Source organism: Peromyscus leucopus, chromosome 9 (genome assembly GCF_004664715.2).
Source record: "Peromyscus leucopus breed LL Stock chromosome 9, UCI_PerLeu_2.1, whole genome shotgun sequence".
Classification (NCBI taxonomy): Eukaryota; Metazoa; Chordata; class Mammalia; order Rodentia; family Cricetidae; genus Peromyscus; species Peromyscus leucopus.
In genome coordinates, this window is record NC_051070.1 from 67,325,091 (window position 1) to 67,344,009 (window position 18,919).

The 18,919-nt window shown below is 41.7% G+C and overlaps 2 protein-coding genes across 2 annotated transcripts in view; one reads left to right on the forward strand and one right to left on the reverse strand.

Moving 5' to 3' along the window:
* The window catches only part of Cenpj (centromere protein J), a 48,922-nt gene extending 43,552 nt beyond the window's left edge, over positions 1-5,370 (forward strand). Inside the window, exons 18-21 of the mRNA XM_028858123.2 lie at positions 2,071-2,211; positions 2,287-2,371; positions 2,452-2,572; positions 5,127-5,370. Coding sequence (XP_028713956.1) covers positions 2,071-2,211; positions 2,287-2,371; positions 2,452-2,572; positions 5,127-5,319 — 540 coding nt within the window. The 3' untranslated portion in view covers positions 5,320-5,370. The remainder of the gene's footprint in view (positions 1-2,070; positions 2,212-2,286; positions 2,372-2,451; positions 2,573-5,126) is intronic.
* Positions 5,371-6,892: 1,522 nt separating this feature from the next.
* The window catches only part of Rnf17 (ring finger protein 17), a 124,056-nt gene continuing 112,029 nt past the window's right edge, over positions 6,893-18,919 (reverse strand). The window contains exons 31-37 of the mRNA XM_028858152.2: positions 17,437-17,493; positions 15,435-15,551; positions 13,350-13,518; positions 11,790-11,925; positions 9,642-9,831; positions 7,502-7,601; positions 6,893-7,080 (exon numbers count right to left, since the gene is read on the reverse strand). Of these exons, the coding sequence (XP_028713985.1) occupies positions 7,503-7,601; positions 9,642-9,831; positions 11,790-11,925; positions 13,350-13,518; positions 15,435-15,551; positions 17,437-17,493 (768 nt within the window). The 3' untranslated portion in view covers positions 6,893-7,080; position 7,502. The remainder of the gene's footprint in view (positions 7,081-7,501; positions 7,602-9,641; positions 9,832-11,789; positions 11,926-13,349; positions 13,519-15,434; positions 15,552-17,436; positions 17,494-18,919) is intronic.

Below are 18,919 nucleotides of genomic sequence, written 5' to 3' on the forward strand. Positions count from 1 at the left end.
GAGATCATCTGCCTCACTCAGGCCTGGGGCATGCCATGTCTGTGTATGACTATATATGCGTGAGCACAGGTACGTATATGGTAGAGCTATTGTTCTGAGGGCCTAGGTGAACAAAGTGATACAATTTGAGCAGAAGCACCAGAGACAGTGGTGATATAAACACATTGTATGGGGTTCGTGTAAACTCTTTCATGTACGGAGTATGCTCTAAAGTAAGAGCAGAGTGCAGAAAGCACATAAACCAGCACATAACTGTTTTCTGTTACCAAGTAGTGTGAGCTTTACTCGGTTGTGTGTCGTACTTTGCTGTAACTGTCAGCATAGACTTACACCATCACCACAAACCTAAGTCACACGATGCTGAGCTGCATGATGGCGGCTAGGGTGCAGGGGTAAGGATTTTTCTGTTTCACTACACTAATAAGGGAGAACATTATGCATGTAACCCACCAGTGACTGTAGATTAGAGTTCCTAATTATTCTTTTTTTTTTTTTTTTTTTTTTTGTTTTTCGAGACAGGGTTTCTCTGTGTAGCTTTGCGCCTTTCCTGGGACTAACTTGGTAGCCCAGGCTGGCCTCGAACTCACAGAGATCCGCCTGGCTCTGCCTCCCGAGTGCTGGGATTAAAGGCGTGCGCCACCACCGCCCGGCTTCCTAATTATTCTTAATCAATAAAAACCTGGAGTTAGATATTGAGGGTGAAAGCTGGAAGATCAGAGAAGCAGAGCAGCAGCCACCGGAGACTTCTTACCTCTAGGAAATCTCAGATCGAATAGGTACCCTGTCTTTATGAATCCTCAGACTGAATGGGGGCAATCCTGTCTCTACCCGAGTTATTCCTGTCTTCACCTCACTAGTGCTGCGATTAAAGGTGTGAGCCTCCCACATGTGCTGGGGTTAAAGGTGTGAGCCTCCACATGTGCTGGGGTTAAAGGTGTGAGCCTCCACATGTGCTGGGGTTAAAGGTGTGAGCCACCATGGCCGGCTCTGTTTCTTTTTTAGACTGTCTCGATCTCATGTAGCCCAGGGTGGCCTTAAACTCCCTGATCTTCCTGCTTCTTCCTCCCTGGGATTAAAGGTGTGTGCCACCACTGCCTGGCCTCTATGATTAACTAGTGGCTAGCCCTGCCCTCTGATCTCCAGGCAAACTTTGTCAGAACACAAACAAAATATCATACAGCAGACTCTTCTGGCATGTGACTAGGGTTGATCTTGAAAGCTGTGGATGGTGCTTATCTTCAGGACTGTGGGGCGTGAACATTTAGTGATATTCCAAAGGAGGATTCTCGTTCCTTTATCTTCATTCTTACATCACACAGGGGTAGAAGGTCTCCTGGACTTTCTCTTCTCTGGTCTTTGTAATACTGTTCTGGAGCCAGACCTGTTACCAGCCTGCATAACTTTGTTCTTGGCCTTATAGCTGTTTGTGTGGGCATGTGTGTGTCACAGAACAAATGGAGTCAGAGTACAACTTCCAGGAGTTGTTATTCTCCTCCCCACATATGGGTCCTGGGGATTGAACTGAGTTTCTCTGGCTTGGCAGCAAGTGCCTTTACACTGTAAGCAGCTCTTTGGTTCATGTCTTGGCCTTACCAATGTTACTAAGTGGAAAAAGTGGGTATGCTGATCAAAAGGAGTGAGAAGGACATAAATGATGTTTGTTCTGGGGAGGTGACCAAGGGACAGATCTGTTTTATATGCCCTAATCTTGTTCATTTTTAAATGAAATGATAAGGCCAAAGTTCAGGCTAGTCTTTAGGACTGAGGAGGGTAGTCAAGGGAAGTAGCTATATTTTGAGTCTCCTCTAGGGTACCAAGTTGATGAGGAGTAGTTTTGTTTTAGATGGGTTCTGTTAATATAAATGGCATATGAACAGCAACAACAAACTCAGAAAAGCATATAACCCCTCATGAAATAAAGGTGTTCTCTACTTTTGATTTTAGAAAATGTTTTACTTTTTATTATGAAGAATTTGGATGTGTGTCAACAGTCAGGGAATTCCTCATATCTCTATTGCATGGTCTCAGGAGGAAATCTTACTTAGCGATAATCACCTTGTGTCTTTTTAGGTAGAAAAGGTTTATAAAAATGGGTGCCGAGTTATACTGTTTCCCAATGGAACTCGTAAAGAAGTGAGTGCAGGTGGGAAGAGCATCACCGTTACATTTTTTAATGGTGACGTGAAGCAGGTCATGCCAGATGAGAGAGTGGTACGTATGCTCAGGGTGCTGCTTCTAGCTGCATCATCTCAGGAGAAGGAGCGACTTGACTATATGTCTTTGCAGGTCTACTACTATGCTGCTGCCCAGACCACACACACCACATACCCAGAAGGCCTTGAAGTCTTACATTTCTCAAGTGGACAAATAGGTACAAACTTACTTTGCCTACTCTGTTAAATTCTAACCTTCTTTTAAAAAATATATTGATAACAACCATTTTTAAAACAGAAAAGCATTTCCCAGATGGAAGAAAAGAAATCACATTTCCTGACCAAACCATTAAGAATTTATTTGCTGATGGTCAAGAAGAGAGCATCTTTCCAGATGGCACAATTGTCCGAGTGCAACGGTATGGTGCTGTTAAAACATCTGAAACATTTGGGGCTGGGGATCTGTCTCAGCAGAGAACACCACTTGCTGTGCAGTCGGGAAGATCTGCATGGGAGCTTACCACCCTATGAAAGACATGGACACATGTTCCGGGAACCTTAGCATTGGAGATGGGGAAGGGGGAAAGACAGATGGGTTCTGAAAGCTCATTAGTCAGCAAGCCTGACCCAAATAGCAAGCTTCCAGTTTAGTGAGACCTTGACTTAAGGGACTAAAGCAGAGTCCTCCTTTTTCTCTGCATGCAAGGTACATGCACCCTCTAGACACAAAACAAAATATACCAGTGACTGGAACTTTCAGTGAGTTGGATGAGAAGTGAACATAGACAGTTTGAGAACAGGTGAGACACATGCTTGCATTGTGCAGTTTAGAAGCAATGTGAGCTTACAGGACTTAGAGGGAGTCTGCACAGAACTCAGGAGAGGAAGAGAGAGGTAGTAATTTGTTCAGAAGTGTGTGAACCCTGAAAACAGAATGAGGCACAGAGGGAAAGCTGCCCTCAACTGTGCAGTTGACACAGCCACTGAACGGCTGTGTCGTGTTTAGCCTTTCCTATCTTGCTTAGATTTTTAATTTCTGAACCTTGCTGCTCATTCTATTACAGTTTACTCTCTTAACATATTTGATCCAAACCTTTCAAAGCCAACAGACTCTTCATTTGCCCTCTTGAATATTGTATTTCTGAAAGTTAGCTCTATGTGGTCTGCTTTTTTAAAGCAGAGTCTCTTGTAGCTTAGGCTGGCCTCGAACTCCTGATCTTCCTGACTCCACTTCCCACATGCTGAGATTATAGGTGTGCACTATAATCAACCTGATAAAATAGAGCTTCTTATTTTAATCACAGCCCTGGTGAAGCTCTGCCACATCCAATTTTGAGTTTTCCACTCTTGACTTAGGATGTGAAAACAGTTAACACACCAACCAATATGAAGCCTACAATACTAATGGGCCAAGAAAGCTAAAACTGACTCAGGTGGTACAGTGACTTCTTATAGTCATTGCAGTGTCCCCTTAGTGTAGAAATTTGATACACATGTAAATAAATAGTTTAAAAGAAATTATAAATCTACTATACACTGAGTAACATTAGAATAAATTTAACCTTTTTTTTTTTAACTCATTTGAAATTTTGTATAAGTAGAAAAATAAAAAGTATTTACCTATGCATCTAGCTTCAACATAGATTAATTCACAGCCAGTCTTGTTTTCAGAGGCAAATCCCAGGTATTATCTTAGTTAAGAGCAGTGGTCTGAAAATGGAGCGTGCCACTGAATCACCCGGGTGGTAAAGTGCAGCTGTGCTGGGGAGGGGTCCCCAGGAGAAACATGGACTCTTGGAGTGGATGTTTGTGTCTCACACATGTATGTGGCACAGGACCGTTCTGCTGGCAACACCTGCCCATCTATGTTTTGAATTCCTTGTTTCCAGGCTTCTATTGGTCATGGCACTTTGAACCTAAGCCTGGAAATTCAATGTGAATATCCCATAAACATGCCCAACATGTCTTTGTGTTAATTTTTTCATGTTTTGACAGTTTTTTTTGTTGTTCAAAGTACTTAGGTGGCCTTCAATTTAGTGAAAAAAAAGAGAAGCCATCCCAACCTTCCCCCAAGGAACCTGAAGAGCTAAATTTTAACACAATGACCAGCTTTAAGTTGGACATGGTGGCATACACAAACCTTTAATCCTAGCACTAAGGATGTAGGTGGATTGCAGGGCATTTGAGGACAGCCTGCTTTGCATAGTGAGCTGCAGACTAAGTAGGGCTACATAAAGAGACTCTGTCCAAAAAAAAAAAAAAAGAAAGAAAGAAAGAAAATCTTTTTAGAGGCTGAACACATATAAAATTTAAAAAAGCTAAACACTTCATAGTAAAAATATAAACAAATTCATTAAGAGAAATGTTCATGGTCACATGTAAAGGCTAATTTGGTAGCTGGAACTGAAATGAAATACTGCAGACAGAACTTGTAATTGTATTGGGAAAAGGACCAAGGAGTATGTTTAGGAGAAGAAATAATTGCCAGAATCAAAAGGCCACTTTTAGCTTGCTTTCCTGTTGTGTGTTTCTTTTCTTTTTACTCTCCCATAGTACTGAGGATTGAACAAAGGTCTCATGCACACCAGGCAAGTCTTTTTCCACTGAGCTACCTCCAGCTCTCTGTCCTATTTCAGGGCAGTGAGGCAGGCTTTTGCCTCTGTAGCTCAGGCTGGTCTTGAACTCCCAGTCCTCCTACCCTCAGCCTCCTGAGGGCTGGTATTACAGTCATGTACCCACCACTATGCCTAGTTCTGTTGATCGAGTTTTTTTTTTTTTTTTTGGTTTTTCGAGACAGGGTTTCTCTGTGTAGTTTTGCGCCTTTCCTGGAGCTCACTTGGTAGCCCAGGCTGGCCTCGAACTCACAGAGATCCGCCTGCCTCTGCCTCCCGAGTGCTGGGATTAAAGGCGTGTGCCACCACCGCCCGGCCGTTGATCGAGTTTTTAAGAAATATTCTGGTTTAAATTTTACAGTGATGGCAACAAAATCATAGAGTTTAATAATGGCCAAAGAGAGCTCCATACTGCCCAGTTCAAGAGACGAGAATATCCAGATGGGACTGTTAAAACTGTCTATGCAAATGGTCATCAAGAGACAAAGTACACATCTGGCCGAGTTAGAGTGAAGGACAAAGATGGTAATGTTCTAATGGACACAGAATTGTAAAGATCTTCGTGGGATTAATCATGAACTAACACTAAGTGGTTTTTCTGTTCAGAGTATGTATGTTTCTTGTGTGTTCAGTTGTTTAATTTATATAGTGTGTGTGTGTGTGTGTGTGTGTGTGTGTCTAAATGTAAAAGATTATGTTTGATTTTTAAAATTAAAGTTTTACAATACAGTTTCTTCCGTTTTTACATTCTTTGAAATAAAAGCAGCTTCTCTAGTATATGTGTCTTTCTACAATTAGGAAGAGAAATCATTATTACTTTGTTATAAACCGTGTACTTTATTATTTATTTATTTAAACATCTTTGCTTTTTTGTTCTAGTTTTTTGGAGACTGGGCCCCACTGTGTAGCCTTGGCTAGCCTGGAACTCACTCTGTAGAGTCAGGCTAGCATTGAATTCATAGAGGTCCACCTGCCTCTGTGTCCCCAGTGCTGGGATTAAAGCTGTGTGCCACCACACATGGCTTGTGCAGGTTTTTACAGTAAGAAGTAAAAGAAGTGTATCAGATATTTGTTCCACAGGCACATCAGCCACAGGATGTGGACTTCCCAGAAAGTGAGTATCAGAATATCATGCAGCCAATACTAAAATGAAAACTGTCATTTACTACAAAGACTCAGGAACTGAGATGAACACAAACAGGCCGAAACACATTACAAGTCGTAAGGAGTCTTAGGAGAAAGCAGTTACAGCCAAGGTGCTGCGTCACTTGTCAAGAACAGAAGTAGCTGGTGTGGACACGTCCCAGCCTTCATGGTGCTGCCCAGAGGTGGCAGGCAGCACAAGCAAGCTGTACCCCAAGAAGGGCAAACTTACAACCGGGACAGTGTACTGACCATTACTCATTTACATATCATTTCCAGGTGATTCAAGAACAGAATGTGGCCAGCCTGGCAGTGGTGGTGCACACCTTTAATCCCAGCGTTTGGGAGGCAGAGGCAGGCGGATCTCTGTGTTGGAGGCCAGCCTGGGCTACAAAGCCAGTTCCAGGGCAGCCAGGGCTGTTAACACAGAGAAACCCTGTCTTGAAAAACCAGAAATAAAAAAACAACGGGAAAAACAATAACATATATATATTACTTTAGACTGTGGAAGAATTTTTAAGTAGGACATAAACTTCAAAGGAAAAGGTGTCAACTGCCATCTTCAGGAATGTGTAACTACTTTTTCAGAAGTAACCCCCTGGCCCAGCAAATCCCACTACTATGCAAATATAGGGAAAACCTCTTACGTGTCAGGGCCTAGAGGAGAATGCAACTGAGAAGAACAGGAAAGCCAGGTAGCCACCTGAGCACCCAACAGTAAGACCATGACTCGGATGGGCAGTGAGGTTAGTGCGGTAGAGGGGCCACCAACACAGCAGAGCCACAGTGGAAATGGTGCCTGGGTTTCACAGTGCTCACTCTTACAGACTCCTGCAGCCGAATCACAAAGACTTATGTAACTATAGCTCAATCACACTCACTTCTGTAAGGGAGCTGGGGTTGATGGGTGAGACAGTGCAGGACCATCAACAGTTCTGATATTTCTAAGTAAAACCTTAATAACATGAACTAAAATTTCTATGTGCCTAAATTTTATTTTGAAATTATAGTAAAAACAAAAATGTTTCAAAGAAAACATTCTTTAACAATTTAACAAGTAAGACTAAAGGAGGAAAAATGATGCCACTGCAGAGCAAGTTAAAGTCAAACCTGAAATGGCACAAATCTAACTGAAAACTTTCTTCTGGGCAGCTACAGATGCTCTTGCACACCTGAAAAACAGAAAATGTTCCTGTAAGACTTGCCTTTATGCTTTATTCAAGTCTAGCTGAACCACTGGCTAGCTGGCTGGGTCCCCCAGTGGTTCTGTATGCCTGCTACTTGGTGATGAGCATAAGTTACTGGTGCCTACTGTCCTGTTTGACTTGCCCCATTCCCATTAGTACTAGGGCAGCCATGACAGCCATTCCCGACCACATTTACAAATACAAGGGGTCATTCATAATGATGTTCAAGAGGCAGAAAGGTCTAGGGTGACAAAATCTGGAGAAGAGTTCTTGTAGAACGTCATCTTTTAAGAAATTAGAATATCTGAGATGCTTTCATAAGCAATTTAGCATTAATCTCTGCCATAGCGGTCATGTGTAGACACACACGTGCTGACTAAATAGGTGACCAAGTATGTCCACTTACATCATTCATCTTTATCTGCAAGCCCCATTTCTACCAAGGACATATGAACTGGGTATTGTTCATCTTCATATAATGTCACTATTTGTTCTGGTGCTTGGGCCTAAAATTAAAAGACAGAGTTATCAGTTGGGCAATAGTGGCGCACACTTTTAATCCTAGCACTTGGGAGGCAGAGGCAGGAGGATCTCTGAGTTTGAGGGCAGCCTGGTCTACAGAAAGAGTTCCAGGACAGCCAAGGGTACACAGAGAAAATCTGTCTCAAAAACAAGCAAACAATAATAACAATAACAAAATACAGCCATCAAAAAAGTACACCTGTAATCCTAACACTCAGAAGGCAGAAAGAAGCAGGAAGATCACAAAAAACCAATACCAGCAAATAAAACACAATACTGTCTTGGCTGCCCTTGCCCTCCTCCATGGCTTTGACTAGGGAGAAAGGCACCTAAGACTAATTTATACTCTACCTTTAGAGGGCATCTTTGATAGTTTCCTGCTAAATCCCTGTTCCTTCCACTTTCCTCCTCTATTAAAGCTAACAAAACCTCAAGTCTCTCCTGCCTAGGTAGAGTCAATGGTCTTTCGTAACATTGTACCTGTTAAAGTACCTTTACATTTGACACACCACACACTATATCTGCTATGCATAAACTAAAATTTGGCTGTTAGTCATAGAGGTGAAGAAATCAGTATTTCCAATAAGTACTTAGCCTGTATTTTCACTGACTTCTTCAGAAACACCCTGTCTAGCCCATGTATAGCAAGCATGATATGTAACAGGAGTTTTCCAAAAGCATTTTCTAGTAATAGCTTTGTCTTGTCATGAACTCATTCTTGTGGAAGGCAGTGTGCATGATTCTTTGTCCTAGGACCTGGCAGAGAACACGGAGGGAAGCAGGTGGGCCTGAACCAGTCATGAAGACCAAGGATAACCCAAAAGGTACCTTCTACATCACCATGCCAGCTCATGGCTGTGTCAAGAAGGTCTGGGAGTCCAGGGTTCTATAATACTAAGCCAGAGCCCAGAAATAGATTTTTTTTGTGTGTGTGTATGTGTATGTATAAAAACTTTCCAGTTTTAGAATACTATGCAAAACAACTTCTTGCTTGCCTGTTGGATATTAACAAGGTTACTGCTTGTCTGTGGGATACTACTGTGTGGTATGCTAAGCTTAAAAAGAAAGTCTGCTACTTTAGATACCATCTGGAGATATTTTTGTTTTGTTTTTTAATCTTTTAAACTAATCTATCTTTATGCATATGAGTACTTTGCCATCCTGTAGATATCTAGGTTCACAGTGTGTATACACTTTCACCGAGCTTGAAGAGGGCATCTGACAGGAACGGGGTAGCTGTGAGCCATGGGGAACCCACCTGAGTCCCTCTGCAAGAACAGCCAGTGTGGGCTCCTAAACGAGCCACGTCTCCAGCCCCTAACCTCGAGTTTTGATACAGGTCTAGACACCTTACAGTCCCAGCCCCTCTAACCATAGCTCTCCTTAGCTTTCAGGATGCAGCATGTCTGTCACTTTCTGGGCACACTTTCTTAGTGAGTTACTTGAGTGCCTACTAAGAAGTTTCTTAAACACCTTTCCAGGTCTCTTCAGATGAAATAATCATTTCTTACATTTCTCCCCAGCCTACAAAGTTACCTATACTTCTACTGTACTTGGATCCTATCTCTGATTAATGCTATGCGTGTCTGTTTTTCATTAACTTGAAAGTTCTTTGATTATAGGATATGCATCTTTATTATTTTATATTACTCATTATGTATCACTTTAGGATAATACAGTTTGTTAAAACTAACTTTTTTCTTTGGTAGGTGTAGCAGGGCCCAGGGTGATGACCTTGAACTTCTGACCTACCTGCTTGCATAGCCTGAATGGTGGATTACAGGTGTACATCACCACACTTGCTTTACTAGGATTTTGTGCATGTGAGGCAAGTCCTCCACTGAGTTCCATCCCAAGCCCCCAATAAAAACATTTAACTAGCCTTAAGACTTAATTTCTATAGTCTATTGTAGCTTTATAGGCTTTAACTATTATTTTTAAGCATAAGCGAAGCACTTTACAAAGTTAGTAGGTTTTATGGAAATAGCTTTAAAATAATTTGGCTAGTTAAAATAGGTAATTACCACAGAGGAAGCATAAAGTTGTTTTCCTTGGAGACAGTCTATCATAGTCCATAATGCTTCCATGCTCCACTTGGGACAGTATGGTATTCTTGCCTTTCCCGAGTCGCTTAAGGGCGGTTTAAACCCTGCCAAGAGAACCTTTATGGCTTGGGCTGGATACTGCATAAGCTGAACAGGAATCTGACGTAGCCTGTTGGAAAAGAGATTGATAAAATGATCACAATGCTACAATTCAAATCTCATATTTTAAACTATATCACGCTTAGTAGGAAACAAGAGAAAAGTTTTAGGACACTGGAATTTGCAAAGATGACACCAGGAGCAGTCAAGAAAAGTCAGAAAAACCGAAGCCTGTAGGCCTCTTCTGACACCTACATTAATTTACATAAACCCATATATACAATTAAAAATAACAAAGTGGAGATATTTTAAAAGTTCTCAGTCTGGGCTGGTGACATGGCTCCGCAGGTAAGGGCTTGCTGCTGAGGAGTCTGAGGCCTGAGTTCAGTTCCAGGGTCCCATGTGGTGGAGGGAGAGAAATAACTCCTGTAGGTTTTCTTCTGACCTTAGCATATGCACTGTGTCATGTGTGTGCACACACATACACACAACCCATAAAATAAATGTAAAATTAATGAATGCGTCAGTTTGAACGCATTAGTGCAAAAACCTAGTCACCAATAAAGTAGGTGTTGCATTAAGGAAAAGAAAAGCACTTTCTCTTGGAGAAATTTAACCAAGAATGAGCCCAGATTGAATCCTCTACTCCATGTACTTCATGTCTCTGTCCTCTGTTGTATGTGCCTGCCTGAATGCTGTCTTATGAATCTGTCTGTCCCTGTGTCTCTGTGTATCCTTAACAAAGGGCTTTGCTCCTTCTTTTATTGAACAGCACAGAAAGTATCACATGGGAATGAAATGAGGGATGCCTTACAGAAATTAACAGAATTTTGTGAAGGATCAAACCTTACTGACTCCAACCCATCCCAACTGGCAGAGATAATAAACAAACACTATAAAGCAACATCTGTATGTTGCTTTCAACATATATGATAGATGTTCTTTTTTTTTTTTTTTGGTTTTTCGAGACAGGGTTTCTCTGTATAGCTTTACGCCTTTCCTGGAGCTCACTTGGTAGCCCAGGCTGGCCTCGAACTCACAGAGATCCGCCTGCCTCTGCCTCCCGAGTGCTGGGATTAAAGGCGTGTGCCACCAACGCCCGGCTAGATGTTCACTTTTATAAGGTTGATTTTCAGCCTATTTGTTGTTTCAACAAATGATTTCTCATACATTGTTTTCTGAGTCAGAGGCATGGAAGAATACACAATTTAAAGCTCTGCATTAGCTTAGGTTGTAAAAGTTGATTACCTGGGAAACCCAAGGCAAGTTAAGGTTGGTTTTTTGTTCTCTCTCTCTGATTTTCAAGACAAGGTTTCTCTGTGTAGTCCTGACTGTCCTGGGACTCACCCTGTAGACCCGGCTGGCCTGGAACTCACGAGATCTGCCTGCCTCTACTAGGATCAAAGGTGTGCACCACCACCACCCAGCTATTTTGCCCCTTTAAGGCAGGTTAAACATGCAGTTTGAGTATACAGTTGCATAGCAGTCTCAACTCTTAATAACCTCATAATGTGTATCATAATTCTGGCTGTGAGGTCCAGCAAAAGTTCCAGGCTCTTAGAATCAAGAGGTATTTTCATAATAATGTATTGCCAGAATGAAGAAATTCCTAATTTATAAACAACTTTAAAATAATTTTTTTTGTTTAAAAACAAGGCAACATTTTCCCCCTTACTCCCCTCCAGGTAAAACAAAGACTCCTTATTTAGGACTGGGAGACAGCTCAGTGAGTAAAGTGCTTGCCATGGAAGCACGAGGACCAGGGTTCGGGTCCCCAGCGCCCATGTAAACAGCTGAGCCTGTGACCCCAGAACGGATTCTGGAGCCTGCTGGCCGGCCAATCGAGTTGAAATGGAGAGCAAGCTCAGTTAGAGACCCTGTCTCATAAAGCAAGGTGGAGAGCAATAGAAGACACCAATATTGACCTTTGACCTCTGCATAGGCACACACATCCCCACAGAAATATATACCACATGTACATAAATATGCTTTAAAAATCATTTTATTCAACTTTTTCTTCCCTTTTACCTGTTTATTGTGAGCTTCTCTGTGGACCCATAATCAACAAATAGCACTAGGACAGATAAAGGATTAAATTCTTTAATGGAAACAATCTTTGCTCTATACCACAAACCATCAGCATATTCTGCGAGGCAAGGCATTTCTGGAAAGGCAGAAAAAGGGAACAAATCATAAAACTGATTTTCTTCCAAAAATTGTAATACAAAAAGTACAAAGAAATAAATGTATAACATATGGTCACCACACAGAACTGAAGACTGAGTGTATGGCCTTGTGATGGCTTCTTCTTTTCTGCCTACATTTATCAACTTTTCTCCTGAATGTCTGAAGAAAGGCACTGGCCCATCCTCAGAGTTCATGTTCTACTTCCACACAGGTAAGGTCACATTGTCAAGGGTGTGCTGGGCATGGGGCTCACTGGAAGAGCACTTGCTCAGCATGGGCAAAGCCCTGGATTAGATCCTCAGAATGAAAAAAGAAAAACAACCTTGGAGGCATAAAGTAGCTTTGAAGTTAACAGACCATGTGTGTTTAGATCCAGAAATTACATTATGCCCCAACTAGGACTTCCCTGGAGGTATGAATGAGGAAGGATTTTTCCTTCTGGACTGGAAGTCTGTGTACACACAAACCCCACCTGATGAATTTCCTCTTACACTCATTGGTAACTATGAGACCTAAGTGCACAGTGCCCTTCCAATCACTGCTGTGCACCTGAGTGGTACTGCTTCCAGTGCTTCTGTCACAGGGTGATGCTGCTTCAGGCTGGGAGAGGTAAGAGAAGACCTCCAATAAGAGGAAAGCTGAGCAAGAGACTTTAACTATGGTAAGACAGTCTGAAGGAAGGACATTACAAGCAAAAGAAACCTAGAGAAGTTACCAGCCAAAATAAGTTATGGCCTATCAGAAGATTAAAGTTAAATCAGTCAAGAAGTTAAACTGATATAATTTTTCCTTTGCTTAAACATATTTTTATATGCAACAGACCAAGAATAAAAACAGCTCTATGCCCCACACAGAAAAATGTGCAGACATTCTTGGTATTCAGGGACTGTTAATGGCAAGTGGGTAAATTTTCCTCAGAAGAGAATCATGGATATTTAATAAAGATGTGAAGAACAGACTGTAAAGAAAAATAGAAGAATTTTAACTTATCCTGATAAATCATCACAGCCTGAGCACCTACCTCAAAAGCTGTCAGTTTAGGTAGGTGATTTGTACTTAATGTCATTACCACTGTAGTCTGAAAGTCAACTTTCACAATTAGTGCTAGTGGTAAAGCCTTAAACTTAAAAAAAAATCATTCTTATACCCTTACTTTCCAGCTCATCCAACTCTGCAGAGTGAAACTGTCCACACAGAAGTGATACGTTACTTATCTGACTTGGGTCACCTTACTAATCTAGAAAACGGGTGTCTTTAGAATGTAGAAATCCTACACGTGAAGCCAAGGAGAGGAAATGCCAGTTAACATTGTAAATGATCCACCGCGCTAGCTCCCTGGCCCACTGGATAAAAGGCAATCTCAAATCTCACCAAGATCCTGGGCACTTAGCATGAGCATACCTGAGCTAAAGTCTGTCAGGGGAGGGAAGGTCTCCACATTCTTGTTGAATCTCTGCAGTGCTTCTTCCAGGTTCTCTGACTCAGATTCCCAACTGATTCCACTGTCATCTGTGTCACCATGATGGGTAAACTGAGCACAGCTTTCCACAGAGTCAAGGCAAATATAAACCTACAAGGGAGCAGCAGGAGAGAAGGAAAAACAGCCTTGCAAACTCTGTCATTTCTGAGTTCACTTACAGGTGGCCTCCAGCCAGGGCCCAGTGGCCCCTGCCTCCTGTTCCCTGGCCCTGTGGAGTGAGTGCCCTGTGTCCCGCCACACTGATCTTGCAGCCAAGAGACTGCACTGAAGTAGGAGTGTGGGTGTGAAGACTGGTTGCAGAGATGGATGTGTTCCAGGAAGTGTGAAGCCGTGCTTGTAGCAGTCCCCTGAAAGGGCCCCAGAGCCAGCAGTGAGCCTTCTGGACTTGTCCTATCAACAGTTACTTGTTCTGAGACAGGGCGTCATGGAGCTGACACTGGCCTCAAACCACCAACTATCTGCTTCTACCTCCTGAGTTCGAATTGCAGACACGTGTCACCACACTTGGCAGTGTGACTCCTTACAAGTAGACTCTACAGTCCTCATCAGTATCTTCCCTGCAACACAATGAGATCTTGAGCTAGATTTAACTATCTGGTTTTTGACCATCATGTGCATTTTTTAATTAAAAATTATCTTACACGTATTTCTATTGTGGGGGAGGCACATGGGTAACAGAGCAGGTGTGTGGAAGACAGAGGACAACTTGTGAGTCAGTTTTCTTCGTCCACCATGTGGATTCTGGGGTCTAGGGATTGAACTCAGACTATCAGGCTTGGTGGCAAGCTCTTTTATGCACGGAGTCATCTTGCCAGCCTCCATATATATTGTTTCAAGCTGCTAAGTTTGGAATAATTTGTCATCTAGCAATAAATAACACAAAAAATATATAACCAAATGGTAGTTATACAAAATGTGAAATTAGGTAGCAAACCCTTCCCCTGCCTGGCTTACTTTGTGAAGGCAAGGGGCTGCCAATGCTACTTGCTATTTTTTCCTCACCTTCTTGTCAGTCAGGAACATCAACTCAATTTTCTTTAGTGCATTTATTCAATCAACAGTTACCAACTGACTATTCTATATATTCTTCAAGGTTCTGAGGCTATAATGGAGAAGAGATTATACCACCATTCTCAATGGACTTACCTTCTAGAGAGGAAGACAGCCAAACACAGTGAATAGACAGTGTGGGAAATGTCTTAAGTAGTTCAGAAAACCAAACAGTTTTGGAAAAGAGCATTAAAGTTCAGTGCAGGAAGAGATATAAGGGTGAGATGTTCAATATTTCACAGAGGGGGAAAGATCCACCTTAAAAACATAAATAGTCAGGCAAGTAGGATATGCTCACTTGGACTACACATTTGGGGCTAGAGAGATGGCTCAGTGGTTAAGAGCACCGAGGGCTGTTCTTCCAGAGGACCTGGGTTTGATCCCAACACTCATGTGTTGGCTCATAATCATCTGTAACTCCAGTTACAAAGACTCTGCAACAACCTCTTGACCTCTGAAGCACGACTCCCATATATGTATAATAAATTAAAAATAAGTACACTTTAAAAATTATCTGGGGTTGGGGCTGGAGAGATCGCTCAGTAGGTTAGAGCAGTTGTTGCTTTTGCAGAGGACCTGGGTTTGATTCTCTGCACCTACAAAACAATGACTCAAAACCATCTAACTCCAATTCCAGGGGACTTGATGGACTTCTTCTGATTTCCACAGGCAGGAGGAATGCATGTGGTATATATACATATATGCAGGCAAAAATCCATAACATTAAATAAATCTAAATTTAAAAAAATCTAAACAATCCATATAAATATATGTAAATAAAGTAACACAACCCTGGGAAATCAGTAGGTGCTTAAGAAACACCAGTGTCTGAAGGTCACCAAATATCTGAAGAGCTGACAGAATGGGGCTAAGTAGAGGCCATCTACCCCACTGTTTACAGCTCAGAAAGATGGAGAATGACAGATGTGAGCACTGTCTCGCAGCCTGACCCGTACTTCATCAGGTGAGACGATATGCTTCACTTGCACAGCATACAGCTCCTCTGGTGGAGGTAGAAATGAAGACAGATACGGAGGTAAAATGGGAGCCTCCATTTCAGGCAAAAGCAATTCCTAAAACATCATAAAAAAATTAAATTTCAGAATGGCAATCATGAAAATTAACACAAAACTTCATTATGGTGCTAACTTATTTTAATTACCAGAAACCAAGCTTTCCTATGTACTGACCACCACAGAAAAGGTTTTCTAGCAGCAAGAACAAAGTGGGGTGACTCATTGTCTTCAGCATTCTTTCATTCCTCAGGTTTTGTTTTTGTTTTTTTGTTTGTTTGTTTTTCGAGACAGGTCTCTCTGTGTAGTTTTGGTGCCTGTCCTGGATCTCGCTCTGTAGACCAGGCTGGCCTTGAACTCACAGAGATCCACTTGGCTCTGCCTCCCGAGTGCTGGGATTAAAGGCATGCACCACTGCCGCCCATTTATTGCTCAGTTTTAAAAAGGCTTTAAACAAACAACAGCATGCATGTCTACTGATGCAGATCCACAGTGGAGACACAGAAGATAGTTGGCATGTGCTCACAATAACTGCACTGAAGAGTGGTATTGGGGTGCTGCAGCAGAGTGGGTGACACTCCCCCCCCCACACCTTTTTGTTTTTGGAGACAGGTCTCACTGTGTACCCCAGGCTGGCCTGGAACTCCAGGAGATCAGCCTGCTTCTACCTCCCAAGTGCGGGATTAAAGGCATGTGCATCCATAGGGGGGTTTGGGGGGGGAGGGGCTAGTTTACTATTCTATAGCATTCATTTACATGCAGTTACTTTGTAAGGAAACTAAAATAACAGACAAAATGCTCACAGGAGGTAAATTAGTCATTGAGAAGGTAAGAAGTTCCTAAGTTCTATGAAGTACAAGGAAAAACAAACACATACGATTCTCAAGAGGATCATGGGAGTCAGCAGTTAAGGAGTACATATACATGGTATGGGTGCAGGTTTTCTGCAAAGACCAGCAATATCTTTCTCTTTAGGAATGTAGTAACATAAATAAAATAAAAAAGCCATCATATTCAAATTTGTAGATTACTTCATTACTATTTAATATTGTGTCTGAAATACGGTATGTACATGCCCCACCCCCAATAAATAAATGTAATGAAAAATGAAAAGTATTATTTTAAGAAGAAAAGATCAAGGAAAAAGCAAGGCTACAGGACCACATATTGTTTGACTTCACTGAACAGAAAGATCCACAGAGACAAGACTGAGTGGTAACCAAAGGCTGAGGATGGGAAGGATGGAAAATGCCTGTGGTAGGTTTCTTTTTGGAATATTCTTGATTTAGCAGTGCTAGCTGCCAAACTCAGTAAGTATTAAAATCCAATGAATCATGTATTTGAAGAAAGTGAATTTACAGTATGTAAACAGTAGCTCAATGAAATGGCTATATGAGAAAGGAAATTTTCCGGGATTTTTTTCTTTTAATTTTTGTTTGTTTGTTTTGTTTTGTTTTTTTTTTGAGACAGGGTTTCTCTATGTAGCCCTCCTTGACTGTCCTGGGACACTTCTGTAGACCAGGCTGTCTTCAAACTCAAGAGATCCACTTGACTCTGACTCCTGAGTGCTGGGATTAAAGGTGTGCCCCACCACCGCCCGGCCTCTTCTTTTAATTTTAAAGTAATGTTTGTGGCTGGACACGGTAGCACACACCTTTAATACCAGCACTTCGAAGGCAGAGATAGGTGGATCTTAGTGAGTTTGAGGACAGTTTGGTCTACACAGCTTCATAGATAGACCCTGTCTCAATTTTTTTTTCTCAATTTATGTTTGTGGGAGCCAGGTCTTTCCTCCCATTACTTGGGCTCTGGGGACCAAACTCAGTGTTAGCCTTGGCAGCAACAGCCCTTGCCAATTGCCCTTGCCAGCTAAGCCAGCTTGCTGGCTATGTATTAGATGCTTTCTATTGCTGAAAGTTTCCAAAATATCTGGGTTGTAACTTACCTCAAATCTTATTTTCCAGTTTTCATCTTCATATTTTTTATTCTGACCTCTTGGTTTCTGAAATAATATAGTATCATTCACCAGTTAAAAACAACTTTTATTTTCTAACAAAATACTTCTTTAAGGTATTTTTTTGTACTTTACAAAAACTAGATATATAAGTCATGTTGGCATTCACTTTGTAGACCAGGCTGGACTTAAACTCACAGAAATCTGCCTGCCTCTGCCACCCTAGTGCTGAGAAATAGTTCAGCCACTAAAAGCAATTGCTCTTGTGGAAGACCTGGGTTCAATTCCTAGCACCTATAAGGTAGCTCACTGTTGGGGACACAAAGGTCCTTGTACTCACAGAAAAAGCACTAAGAGAATTAGGAATGTTAATCATACAGGGGTGTCTCTCTTCAATGGAGGAGATAAAAACCAAATATCTGCATCCCATACAGAAACCTGAGAGTGGATTTTGTTAATGATCTGGTGGCCTTTTTGCTCTCTGTGGGGGCACACCTTATCCACTTTTTGCTATAGCGGCAGATTTCACCCAAATTCCTCAGAAAGATTATCTTAGACTCTTCTCTACCTAGACTGTTACCCATCCTTAGGGGAGATGTCACATGTACTTCATGGCCTGCTGACCGCTATGCTATTGGTCAGAGACCACACTAGACTTAAGGTCACATGTACTTTGTAAAAGAGTCTCTATGGAGTCATACCTTAAGCTTTATTGTGCACATGGAATTGGACTGATAGGACTGATTGTTGCCTGGAAACCTTTTTCCAGACTGAACTGTGTTTTAAATATGCTGACAATGAACCTGGCATTAGACTCCCCAAAGTCTGATCCAAGTTGATGAAGTCAATCTGCACTGGGTTTTCATTCTTATCTTTGTGCAGTTTGTTTCCCTGTCTGATACCTACAGGGATCTACCTCAGCTCACAAGCATCTTTAACCCCAGTTCCAGGGGATCTAGCACCCTCTTTTTGACATTAGTGGGGCACTAGGCATGCATGGGTTCCACATATATAGATGCAGGCAAAACATTAATACACATTAAACAAAAATTAAAAAAATAAAACTTTAAAAATCAAGATAAAAATCCCATTTTGTTTTCAAAGTGAGGGTCTCATGTAGTCCAGCTTGACCTTGAGCTCATTATGTAGTTTAAGGATGACCTTGATTTTCTAATAGCATTCCTGTTTCTACCTGAAAATGCTGGCCTGCTCCATCATGCCCAGCTAAAATTTGCATGCTAGCATTCAATATCTTTTGGCACTCAAAACATTTTCAATTTCAGATCACAATATTTTGAGTGTTTGGATTAGGGACACTCACTCATGTAATATAAGGCTTCTAGATCAAGTCAAAAGACATTTTATGTGGGGATAGAGCCCTTTACTGGCATGAAATTTTATACAATGCATCTCATGCTCAAATTCAACAACAGTGGCTAACATAAAGAAGCCTTACTAGGGTAGAAGATACAGA